This window comes from Patella vulgata, chromosome 6 (genome assembly GCF_932274485.2).
Source record: "Patella vulgata chromosome 6, xgPatVulg1.2, whole genome shotgun sequence".
Classification (NCBI taxonomy): Eukaryota; Metazoa; Mollusca; class Gastropoda; family Patellidae; genus Patella; species Patella vulgata.
The window spans coordinates 23,735,603-23,749,592 of NC_065884.2; the positions used below are offsets into that span (position 1 = coordinate 23,735,603).

Sequence of the window (13,990 nt, forward strand, 5' to 3'; positions counted from 1 at the left end):
TAGTTTTAATAAAAAAAAAAATGCCCCTGTTAAAGGTACATATCCTATCAGTTTCAAGTTAGTCTAAATTATTCACTGTGACACAGGTTGGCAAAAATTCTCGATTTGACTCGACACAAACTAGGTCATGTTGGGACTAACACATGGTTCGAAATTTTATTTCAATAATTCGCTTGCGCGTAGGGGTCTTTAGCAGTGGAGGGAAACCGGGGGACCCGGAGAAAACCCACGAGGTTGGACAGGCGACCACACTCCTTGTCACGTACATCCGGTAAATCGAAACCAGTACGCCAGTTGACTCAGTGACAGACCTCAGGATACAGCGGGCATGTGCTAACCATCCGGTCCCCCCCCCCCCCAACGCCCCTAGCTGAGATAACTGACGGCGGGGTCGTACCAATGTTTTAGAAGTTTAAAGTTTAACGAATTCTAGTGCAACATACTAAGTAGATCTGTTTTTGATTGTTTTTATATAATTAATTACGGGTACGTTTATTTTCTTGCTAAAAGTGAAAGTATATGTATTTGGTATTATCTGTCTGGGCTTGTCTGATACACAATTTATTACAGTGTCTATAAACAATGATTCTACCTCGTATTTATAGCTTCCTATTTTAGTTTGAATGGTGTAGTCTAAATAGAGTTAGCTCCTGCAGGTTAAGATTTGCTTTGCTAAATGTATGGTTACATCACGAAAGTAGATAATGTGCTTACTTTTTTCAAAGACGTCTGAATGGAGGAGTTCACATAGCCATTATTTCTTTTTACAAAACATTTCAGATTTATAATTCTGTTCGAATGTCAGTGAAAACATTAAAATTGTGCTTGTTATAATAATTCGGCACAATTATAAAATATATTTCATTTTATACCTTTCTTTCTTCTTTTGCTTTATTGTTATACGATTCAGGGATCTTCAGCAAAATAGGCCGGAATTCTGACCAACTGGGATGGGATAACTGCTACGAGAACGTCAATATGAAATGCAATCTGCTTCGAAAGGCAGCACCAAGGTCACGACCCAATTCCACTAAAGCTTAAAAGCCTGTCTGGTTTTAACATCCGGCAGTTTTTCACACATCCCTAAAGCGGTGGTCTTACTGTTTCCCACAATAGCGACTGTCTTATTTGCATCTAAAGACATGCATGAAGTACAGGACTTCATTTCTTTCTGATTGTGATCAGTTTCAAGTAGGGAATATTTGACATAAACATAATGAAGCAGATGTAAGGTGCATGTTAAACGAGATCTCAAGCTAATGGGTAAACCAGTCAACTTCGTGATTATACGTTTCGATGTTCATGTAAATATTTGTTGTAGATGTCAGATTTTATCACCCTTCTTCTCAGAGGATATGCTTACGATACAGATTATATCGCTGACAATTGAAGCACGTCTATACATATGTATACAGATGGCGTTGATAAGTTAATAAAATTTATGTGATGTACCTGGCGAATTATAAATATTGGGCGATAAACTTCATGTTAGGCTAATGCAACATATATTTGCTGCTTACTATTTGCTATGTCTTTTTCTCACCCCCCCCCCCCTCCAAAAAAACAAAACAACAACTGTAGATTAATTGTGGCGGCTAGTTTGTTCACATACGAAAGTTACACATTCTTTCTCCAAGTACAGATCTAAATATCAAGGCCACCTGCAGATTTCGTCATGGTCACGAGAGGTAAACAGGGGCCTTATATTTAGACCTAACCCTGGTTGACCGACAGTTTATTTACTACATCGAGTTTAGTCGAAAACACTACATGTTAAATTCGACAATTATAAGAAATATTTATTCTGCTTCAATCTAATGAAATTGAAAATGTTTAATTAGTCTCTGTGTGTAAGAAAGGTGCAAAGATCTATTCTCAAAGTAGATAGTTCTCTGTGTGCAGTATGGTTTGTACAGTAGGTTATCGTGATATAAATTCGACAAAATTAGTCATACTGATAAATTTAAATTAATGATAATGTAAATGTGAACTATTCAAGGACAGGCTGTTAAAGTTTGATAAACTAAGGAGACAGATACTGATATCTTTTTGATGATCTGTCACATATGGCATTTTTCAAAATTTGACCACGGTACTCATCAATAGAACGACTTTCGATGGCATCTCCAGATATTTCGCTAAGGTAATAGATAGCCTGTGTCACGTACGCGCTGGTACACATTGAGCAGGTCAATACAATTTATGACATTGTATTAAATCGTCGAACAATGCTGCTTTGGCCAATTTCACTCGTATTAATCAGTAAAGTCACACTGTCATGGTAGATTTCACCTTTATAAAACCATAGAACCGCACTGCCCTAGAAAAACTTACTCCAATTGAACAAATTCTACAGTATAACATCAAAACATGTTTATTTCATTATTGTTAACTTAAACATTTTGGCACTTTATATGTTCCAGCTGTGCTTGTTTCGTAAATCTAAAACAAAATACATATTATTCTAAAATGTCTATATAGATGCGCTTGAATTAAAACAGCTCCACGAATAGCAATGTTAATGTAATCATGACTATATACAACACGCCAGTGCTAGCCTTGACGATGTGAAAATGACAAAAGACATCTCTATCAGTTTAACTGATGATGACAAATTAATTGGGTTGACCTCTGAAAGACCTGTTAGAAATACCACTACAGACATACCAAACATTTATGCCGATAGGTAGTTTGTATAGCTGATGTGCTTTGCAATGGTTCCAGCGTAAAGGTCGTAACTATGTTGCACAGATTATAAAATTAGTAGTTTGTCTGCATTATCACCCTCGGTGGAAGCGGATGTTAAAGGAGCTAATTAAATCGCTAATATTTGGGACCTACAAATTGACACAAATGGGTCGCAACGTATATAATAATGTAATATGAATGTAAATAAACTGATTTACATTCAATCGTTTCCTTTTTTACTCTAATTTCAAAGCCGTTATGTTCGGCGAAATACGCCAGAAGTCTCAATCGAATGGCAATCTCTAGCGTCTGGTTATTCCTGTCTACACCAATAGTATTTATTGCGCATGCTCTCCAGATAAGTCTATGGGGCCACCGTTTGACATGACTTCTGGAATATGCCTAACCTCGTTCTTCCGAGTCGCTCGTTGCGCTGAAACGCATTATGGTACACGATTCGTGTACCAATTGTTAAATGTTTATTTTGCCTTAATTATTGGATATCAGAAGTCCATCTTTTCCCGGTAAGATCACAACACCAATGTTGATATAAATTGACAAATAATTCGTGTTTTCATCTTCGAAGGTTTTGAATGATATTGAGTTAGAGACTTGGCTACTTTAAACTCCAAGAACGAATGGGGTTTACACAGTCTACACAATATAGAGATGCGGGCAAAAATATTTTCACTCGAGATTTACTATACAGTGTTGTATTTTATCTAGTTACTTTAGCAAGTAGACTTTAATTTTTGTCAGGGCCGCATGCAGAAGTGATTCTTCCTTTTTTTTTTCTTTTTTTTCTTTACAAATTTTTGTTTAGTGCATCAATCCACTGATACATTTTACTGTCTGATTCATCAATAGATACATTTTACTGCCCTCTTATCAAAGTCACAATTAAAATGAAATTTAAATACTCGGCCCATTTCTATGCCATTTGCTACAAGTGGGCTTTTGTCCTTATTAATTTTGGACACGGGAACTTCGCGTAGGTAAACAAGCTTTGGGTTGATTTTGATTTATTGTTGGCAAATTGTGCATTATGTGGTGTTTATCTTTGGTGTCTTTGGCATGCAGTGCAGATTCCAGTATTGCCCTGTTTTCCTCCCTCGTATCAGAACCAATCCCTTAAATACCTGTGTAATGGTATAACGTGTAACGTTTGAATTATATTACATAATCTTATCATCAGCTTTTATTTTTACACTATTGGGAAACTGGTCAAATTTCATCTCAATTATAATTAAAAAACAAAATGCAACAATTTATTTTTTTATAAAAAGTGTCTTATACTTATGAAAATGTAAGTACAGGTCTACTGCTATTGAATATGTTTGATATCAGACACAATTATAGCAGCAAAGGGGTGCTTTATGCTGCGAGGAAAAATCGACATAATTGACGATAAATAATCGTTAGTATATGTTAGCCTTTAGACTCTTATGTTTAGAGCAACCAAAGATTCAAGTAACAAACCTTAAAAAGGAATTATGTAAGATTTAGATAAAGATCTGACCTTTCGTGTTATAATAGTTCAGAAAAAGGTAATGCAAAAGGAATAAATTGAAAATGTCAGTCAAATTACTTTTTCTGAGCCAAGTTATGAGTGTTTGTCGTTTTTATACGCCCACATTGAAATGTGGTCGTATATTGTCGTCGCCCACGTCCCTCCGTTCGCAAAAGTTGATATCCGAGTGACTTTAAATTAATACACAGTGTTTAAGGTTATGAGACGAAGAAGCCTATTGATTTTCACCGATTCCGATAATGACTGCCAGAGTTATGGCCCTTGATCGCTTTGAAAAATGTTGCGGACGCTCTAGAGACTAAAGTTAATAGCCGATTGACTTTAGATTTATACACAGTATTTAAGGCCATGAGACGAAGAAATATATTGGTGTTCACCGATTTCCGATAATTACTGCCAGAGTTATGGCCCTTGATATAATCGTTTTGATTGACTTTTGATTAATACACAGAGTTTAAGGTCTTAAGACGAACAAGTTTATTCATTTTCAATGATTTTTAATAACTTCAACGGCTAAATTCATGATATTAATTGCTTTGTATACTAAACGTTAGCATGGGCCAAGCAAATTCTAATGATTTTCTGTATTATAAATGTTTTATTAGCGACTGCCAGGACGATTTAGCTGCTGTGGGCGTATGTTTCGTTGCCTGGCAACCAATATGTAGTGTATATAGTATCCATTGTCAAGTACCATTGCTACGATAATAAATGAAGCCTTAAATTACTAAATGGCGCAAAATTTCTTATCCATTCAATATCTCGGTCACCCGAGGGTGTAAAGTTGATTATGTGAATAAATGTCTCAATAATAATGTATATAACAGAAAAAAGAAATGCAATAGGTAGATTTAGCTCTTGCGTAATGTATTATTAATTACAAAAGTTCTGTTAAGCTTGTTTGCTGTTTGAACCCTCTAAATAAGTATACCCTACTTTATGCCGTAGAGTTAACTAATGTATGAGAATAGTGACATATTGAAGGTTTTGCAAATATTTAAATAAGAAGAATGAAAAGTTTAAAAAAAAACATATCTCTTGGTGTATTATCTGAGGGCAAGATCTGTTATGTAAATAATGTAGCTTAGGCTGTCGTCAAAACACAGGAAAATGCAAAACGATTTATGATTCCTTATCGGTGCTTAGGGGCAATTAAACTGCAGACTATGTCCAACGGTGTCTATAATAATAAGTACAGGAGGACCGCACTATAATTGATACCAAAAGCAACAGACAAAGAGACCTGAAAGCGATTATATACTTTCAATAATGTGCTATACCTTAGGAAATATTTATTCAAATATAATTTTTGTTCAATCCATTAGGGTCTGTCATGTAAACTAAAGTAAATATTATATTTCCTAAAAGTCAATAATGTCTATTGAGCTGAGCTCAGCCATGGTTTCTCATTGAAATAACAGTCCTACATATTACACCTGAACATTTCTTTAGGATAAATTTGAATAAGTACATAATACTGTTGTAGCATATAGAAAATCAATTTGAACCATGTTTTATAAGCTTATTATTAGTTTTGACATGTACAATCTCTAATGTGATTAATTGGTATAATATAACTGACACCTTAATCGGTGAGCCTCGGTGGTTCATCGAGTAAAGCTCTGGCTCTAGCTAGGCTTGTGGTCCCGAGAAAGTTCCTAAAAAAAACAAAAAACAACTGTCGACACCATGTGCAGCATTGACAAGAGACGGACGCATGCATGGCATAATCACGTCTTTATCAGAGCACAAAAGATGTCGTTAAACCCATGTCTTGTGAATATGGTTGTACCCTTAAAAATTCCCCAAACTTGTTTCACATTTTGGTATGTATACGTCACTGTATACATTCTGCATTCATAGATGATCAGGATATGGTATTCGACACCAGTTCCTGCGACTATGTCTTTGCCCTGGCAAAATGTAGGCACGTAGCAGATGCCATTAGAATAGTAGATTTTGCAAATGAAATATGGTATAACGTCCTACATTTTCTCCACCAACTGAGCAAATATGCTGGGGTGGGGGGGGGGGGGCGGGGGCGGGAATACCCATAATTCGAATTCTGTCATTTGTTCGTTTTGCGTGCTCGCCAACGTGTGAACGGTACCTCGGTTTTTCATGACTTCCGAAGGACTTGAAACTGTTCCTTGCCAATACCTTAGTTCTACATCACAGGTAGGAGTATGTACTTTCTCCTCTAGCACTGGGGTCGAAAATCATATTTTGTCAAAATGAAAAAAAAAACTAAAAAAAAAAAACCCAACAACAAAACAATTTTATTCTTACATATTTATAGGAATCCCAGAAAATATGAGAGAAATGGCTAAATCTGGTAAACCAGAAGTTGAACTCGGTCAAGATGGCGATCAGTGGTCAATTAAAACATGTATTGGTGATAAAGTAAAAGACGTTAAATTTAAACTGGGTGTAGAATTTGATAATACAACATTAACTGGTGATATGGTAAAGGTAAGTTATAAAACGAACACGTTATTAGGTCATACTGTCAAGGGTTATTTTACGTGCACGGACTTATGTCCTATCCGAACGACTAGACACGACATGTGCTCCGTGTTGCACTACTGACAAGAAAATACCATGCTGGAAAATCCCGAGGAACTTTATACCGGTAAACATCATGATCGAACCCCGTAACTTTTAGTGAGCCAGCGCCTTAAGAGCTGAGCCACCGCGGCTCCTATATACAATAAAAATACAGACCACTAGATCAATATTACTCAAAGACAACGAGAAAAGAAGAAATCGAATAAATCGATTATGTGGGGGGAACCAAATAGGTACGTGACCGATGAGGTATCACTGGAGAAGAAGAAACGGAATATCAGTTATCGATTGTTATAAAATAGGTTATATGTGCAGGAGTAACCTAATAAATGAGTATAGGGTATCACCCGAGGCAAAGAAAAAAAAAACGAAGAAACTTAGTGAATCAATTATCGACTGTTATAGAATAGGACGAGTGAAAAGTATATAGAGCTTATCCATCCATAATAACGCAACAATCATTAACTGTCAATTACATCAATAAAAGTATACTGCACCAAATACGAAGTAAATAAAGCATCATTATAGTAAATACTGATTATTATAAAGGTTTTTTTTTAATAAGTAAGTTCGACCGTTTAGTTTCCTATTGCTATCCCTATTCCTTTTGCCGCTGTCAGGGCATAATCTCCCTTGTAGCACACTGCATGGCGTATGCCAGTCTTAGCCCGGCTGGCGCAGAAACCCCCGTCACATTTTATTTAACTTGAAAAAGTTTCGATTTTCTGATGTAATATCATTGCCGTTATACTAAGAGTTATGTTACACAAACAGAATTATAAAAGTATTTGGATTTCAATATATTGTTGTTTTAAAATGACTAACTATTTGACGGTTATAATGAATAATAATAATAATTAATGCGTTTAATTTGTTTATATTTTTCAGTCTATGATTACTTTAAATGGGGACGCCATGGTAGAGAAATATAACTGGAAAGGTTTTGATATTCAAATAGAACGTCAGGTTATTGGTGGAAAATTAGTTTCAGTACGTGAACTCAATTATATTTCATAATTGCCTTTTGAATACATTGGGGTCGTTTTAGACACCAATATTGACTGTTCGTCCACTCTCTAGAGTCACTGAAACAAGTGTTGTGGTTTCGATCCCATGCTTGTACGTGACGGGTAGGGTCGATGCCTTATCTCGTGAGTTGTCTGGGGGTTTCGCCGTTTTCTCTCACTGGGCGTAAGCGAATAATTGATTAGAGATTTTGCACGGTAGTCCCGACATGACCTAATTTGTGTTGAGTGGACGTTAAACTTAAGATACCATTGTTAATTGTTCTTAGAAAAACAATATTCGGAAATATGATTGCTTCTGTTTATCGGCAAATAATAAACTTAATACTGTCTTTATATTTTATTACAGAAAATGACGGGTGCCGGTGAAACAGTTACATTTACTTTAACGCGAATCTCCTAATATTATTTCTAATAACTTCGTCCTTATATAATAACCCCTGCCAAATTAATCTAGTCATTTCTGTTGTAGGTATTGTCTGTGCTGTCGGCTTTTGTTAGTCTTGTAGCTTATCCAAAGAATGTTTTATTTTTAAAGTATGTTATACAATCATGAAATTGGCCGATATAATAATATTATAGATTCCTTATTGCATGCAGCTATTCTAATGCACGTATATATCTATTTAATTGGGATATGATACACACAATGTGAAATTTGGGGGGTTTATTACCAAATGCTGACAAAACAATGGGCAATAAATGTTCATTCCTGGAAATGTATGAGAAAATGATCACCCCCGCTTTCATATCCAGTCGTATATTTCACAAATTCCCGAAAAATGAAAATTGAATATGGACGTAGCTTAGTGTCGTCAAAATCGTCCGGTTTTCTGTCCATAATTCTTGTGACGACGGAAGGAAGAACTTTAGTTAGCATTGTTCAATGGGATTATTAAGAGAGAACTCGATCTATTTTCAAAATTTTCGGATCGTAAATACTGAACACGTTTTGCGGAGTTATGTTTACCTTCACAATTGATTCTTCTTATAACTGACATTGTCGGATTTGTTGAGAATGATTTTGAACGCTAGCACAGACGTCCTAGCAGCTGATCGGCATTTTAATAACTTTTAATTTCAAACTTTAGAATTTTTTTTCTGGGATTTTGGAATACTCTACCGGTTTATATAATCTAAGCTAATACGTGATGCTGATTCGATTTTTTTTTTCTCATAGAACTCCAAAATATGACATGCTGCATGTGTGAAATGGTAGCTTAGTATTTGTATAATATGGCTGACAGTATATTGTTATGTAATAATACTTTGTCTTATTCTATGCTGTTTTTCTATTTATTGTACTAACAGACATTTACAACTGGGGATGTGACAGCGAAAATATACTTCACTAAAGCTTAATTTGTAAATAGAAAACTATAGCTAACTGAAGATGTAGATCCAAGAAGATGTGAATTTAACAGACTGAAGTTTATCAACTATTCTACGCGTTTTTATCTTTATATATTGATTTGTGGATTTTAATGGAAATAATTGTTCCTTTTATTTTATTTGCATGAAGAGGCCTTCAGTATTTCAATGCGCAACATATGTTCTGAATATGTTTCTTGTAAAATAATTTTACGCATATAAAAATTTATTATTGAATAAATTATTACATGCCAAATATATGTTGGTATTAAGTCATTTTATAATCCATATTTAATTCTAGTCGTATAACGTTATCACCTCTATCTGTCTACCTAGTACTATTTGCTTCCATTGCTAAAGGAGGGGGAGCGGGGTCACGGTGGCTAAGCGGGTAAGACGCTGGCTCGCTAGCCTTGAGGTCGGGTGTTCGATCCCTCCATTGGCCGAGAAAGTTCATAAAGATTTTCCGGGGTGGTTGCCCCTTGTCAGTGATGCAAGACGGAGGGCCTGGCAAGATCCTGTGTACACATGGCGTGCACTTAAAATATCCCTTGACAGTTGGAATTCGATATAAGTCACACTGTATGGCGTATGCCCATCTTCATTAGCCCAGGTCGGAGTAGGACGTTCAACCTCATTTCATTTCATTTCCACTGATAGACCCCTACACGCATGTATCATGCGTTAGTCCCAAACTGATTATGTGTTGAATGGATGTTAAACCCCATTTCTCTCTTGAAGTGTAAGTGGGAATACTTACATCATGTTACAGTGGCACATACAACTCTATATCATTGACCTGTATCACGGTCGGTCTGTAGCCATCCAAAACTATCTCAGTGTCCAAGAATTGATGGTGTAATTATTGTGCATACATCCACCGTTTTGAATGGTGTACACAACAAGCAAAACATAACCGAACCCTGTCTGTGAGAAAAACCTAAATATATTTTCAACTAATAAAATAGTCAGGGCAACACACGTATGAGATAGGTATAATATCTAAGGGAGACAACCAGACTTATTCAAGCTGGGTTGATACTGGTAATACGCTCACTCTACATTGACTTCAATATTAAACTTATGTCATTTCTTGGCCTACAATATTTTTTTGCACATTCTCATGATCTTAATTTTTATATCCACAAATACCCTGTGTCACAATCATCTCGATTTTTTGCTAGCCTGGTGAATAAAATCTCTTTGCTTTGACTTAATATTTCCTGATCATTAACATCAAAATCAAGACTATTCACAAAAACCTGGCAGAAAATATTAAATTCAAACATTCATCTTCGATTCTAGACCAAAAAGTCAACAAAAATTGCAAACGAGGGCAAATAGGCAAAAGAGAGAATTGCTATACATGTAATAGACACACTACATTCATCCATCTGGAGATCAATCAGCCTGAATCAATTTAAGGATATCCCACTTTAATATCAGTAGGTTAAAGGGTTCGATTATTGCAGCATTACTCAAGGACAGAATTTTTTAGTACATGCAGCCATGAATAAAGAGGTAATGAAAGATTGAATAAGATTATATTTTATGGCAGGGGTGACAAATCCTATAGACAAGAAAAATAGAATGGGCAATATAGATATCTTTGCTCTTATAATTCATATTTATATTATATAAGGCCGCGGTTAATTAATTGTTTGTTTCTCATGACCCGCCAGCATGTCTGTTTTCATCCATAATAATTGCGCACTTTCATAATTATTTGGTCAAATTTAGTGAGGTCCAAAATTTGTCCTTTAAAACTATATTTGTTTGCCTTTAAATATGAACAATGAATTGGCGCATTAAAATCCACTATTTATCGATGAACATGACACTGTAGGTATTAAGTAAAGTATGCTAGAATGTGAAAAATGTTTTAACTAACTTCGATTAACATTATATATTCAATCAATGTGACTGTATCCGTGGAAGTTTAATACTGGCATGATCAGTCAGTCAGATCTATTTTATGTGACCAGTAAATATCTGAAAAAAAGAGAAGCATGGTAATTATTAGATCCGTTGTTTAAAGATACATTTCCACGTACAAACTGGGTGATTTAATGGTATATATGGACTAAAAACATATTCAAACTAATTAATTTGTCATAATTTTGCTTCAAATCCTTCTCAAACATTGTAATTCCGAAGGAATGCATTCGATCAAACCAGGTCATGTTTATGTCACGTGACTTACCTCTCTTGGAAGTCAGAGGAGAATTCATTGCATAACTATTTATTACAAATATCGAATCCTAATTAAACTCTCAGATTATCCACTACTCGCGTCTTTTTCCGTCATTTTTATCTCAGAAAGTGTTGTAGGTCTAACTCTTCATAAAGTTTATCAACTTGTACATCAAGCGCTCAATGTTCGTGTGTGACCTTTGACATCACGCGTGCAGAAATTCCTAATCGTCGGGCTGTCGATTAGGGGAACCCTTACATTTTTGTCCTGTATACGCTCCATGAGTGTTTTTCGGGGAATCCAGTATTTTTCTAGTAAGATTAGAAATCTCTACTTTCTATATACATGTATACCAAAATTGCCATACTTTTATTGGAAATAACCATCTGATAAATACTTGTCTAGAAACCCATCTTTAAATAGAAATGAACAGAACTAAAGGTATACAAGGTATGTGTATATTTGATTTATTTAATGTATCGGTATCATGTATCTTCATCATTTCAATATATGAAAACAGTATCAGTACAGTACACTATTACACTTAAGCATCACTCAATAATAAAGAATATATCATCTTAAAATACAAATGACACTTTAGAGAACAAATTGCATGTTGATTAGCAGCTATGCATACACTGGAAAGAATGTACCATACAAAACGCAACTTTATGGATAATAATCACTAGCAAAATAGTGTGACATTTCAAAAAGTTTTCATAACATTTCATTGCATAGATATGTAGCTTAAAGCGAGAATTTCATATTTTCTAAGAAAGTCAAAACATAATTATTTCTATGTTTTTTGCTCAATAGGTTGTCAACTCACTATTATACGATCATAGGTATCATTATCACACTTATAAAATCATTCACACAGGAAATAATAACACAATTACCTCCCTTGTTTTTCTATTCCCCCCATGGAATAGCTATCTTCTAACGTTTGAATTTGAAGTTGAAAATGATATTTTTGCCAATTCCTCAACTGGCAATAGTGAATTATAGGATTAATAGGATTATTCTTTAACAAGGTAGGACTATTTATAGAAACCATCTATTTCAAAGTTACAATTTCATATTTTCTAAGAAAGTCAAAACATAATTATTTCTGTCTTTTGCTCAATAGGTTGTCAACTCACTATTATACGATCATAGGTTATCTGTCTCACACTTAAAAATCTTAGCACCGGAATTAATAACACAATTACCTCCCTTGTTTTCCTATTGCCCACCATGGAATAGGCCTAGCTATCTTCAAACATTTGAATTTGAAGTTGAAAATGACATTTTTGCCAATTTCTCAACTGGCAATAGTGAATTATAGGATTAATAGGATTATTCTTTAACAAGGTAGGACTGTTTATGGATACCATCTATTTTAGGGCTTTATTTTAATACATTTTAAATATATAACTTAAAAATATGAAATTGTAACTTTAAGGCTTTATTTTAATACATTTTAAAAATATGAAATTCTCGCTTTAATATAACTGATATATACATGTATGACAGATATGCATATAGTGGTCAAACATGAACATAATGTTTTCTGATACTGGCATATATACATGTCCGCTTTGGCTTAAATCCACAAAAGAATCACTGGGGTATCAATGATATAATTGATTTATCATCAACTTTCTCAATTTGAGCAATGTCTTTCTTCAACTTAGAAATGTTCTGTTTAGCAAACTTTAATCGTTCATTTAACTCTGAAATTTCATATCTTATTTTATTCTTGGCAGCAATAAGATTATTATTAGTTTTTTCTCTTTTCTCCTCAAAGTCTGTTTCATGCTTATAAGCACCAAGTGAAATGGGTCGAACACTTGTTAACAATTGTTGCATGGCAGGAGTTGGATCTTGAAAAACCAACTCATCATATAGTTCAGCAACTAACGACTTCTTGCCCAACATAATGTCAGTTTCACTTTGGAATAGTTTTAACAAATGATAAAATGTCACTGGTTTTTCATTTCCATTTGGATCATTAAAATATATTTTTATAATGACTTCAAATTCTCCCCAACCAGTTTCTGTAACTTCGTAGGGTGGTTTCGTCACAACACGATTTGGATTTGGATAACTTTCATGGAGTTTGAAATGGACTTTTTTCACATAAATTGACAGGTCTTCATTCTTGTATGGCTTGACATAAACTGTCCACTGATGTGTATGGCCATCTTCTTCTCTCTTTTTACCAAAATATCTTGCCAGATTACCATAAATAATGGGTTTTACTATCGTTAGTCCTTTGATTCTGCCGCCACCGACGGTGGGTTCTTGGCGCACATCAGCCATCATTTGATTTTATCCTGATAAATTCAGTCTTGAACTATTTCTCTTGCACTAGCTAGTAAACACAAAACACTTTGGTACTGCCAGTTATTGTTGATACAAGAAATAGTTTAGATTTTATAAGAAGTAAAACGTATAATAATATTAATAATACATTTTCCGAAATTTCTAGACAAGACTAATTTAATCTCACAAACAAGTTCCTGAAGAGTTTGACAGAAGGGAAATAAATCAAATTGCTAAATTACTTCCCCTGTATTGTCATTCCAGGAATTGTGTTTTAATAAATGAAATCGAGAAACTAGGATGAAG

The 13,990-nt window shown here is 34.7% G+C and overlaps 1 protein-coding gene and 1 long non-coding RNA gene across 2 annotated transcripts in view; one reads left to right on the plus strand and one right to left on the minus strand.

Moving 5' to 3' along the window:
• LOC126823912 (uncharacterized) overlaps positions 1-6,628 on the plus strand; it is a 46,188-nt gene extending 39,560 nt beyond the window's left edge. The window contains exon 4 of the long non-coding RNA XR_007681358.2: positions 6,519-6,628. This is a non-coding gene — a long non-coding RNA (uncharacterized LOC126823912). The remainder of the gene's footprint in view (positions 1-6,518) is intronic.
• Positions 6,629-11,828: 5,200 nt separating this feature from the next.
• LOC126823907 (YEATS domain-containing protein 4-like) lies at positions 11,829-13,869 on the minus strand. The gene has a single exon (XM_050552982.2). The coding sequence runs from the start codon at positions 13,682-13,684 to the stop codon at positions 12,980-12,982; it is 705 nt and encodes a 234-aa protein (XP_050408939.1). The 5' UTR covers positions 13,685-13,869; the 3' UTR covers positions 11,829-12,979.
• Between the last annotated feature and the right edge of the window lie 121 nt (positions 13,870-13,990).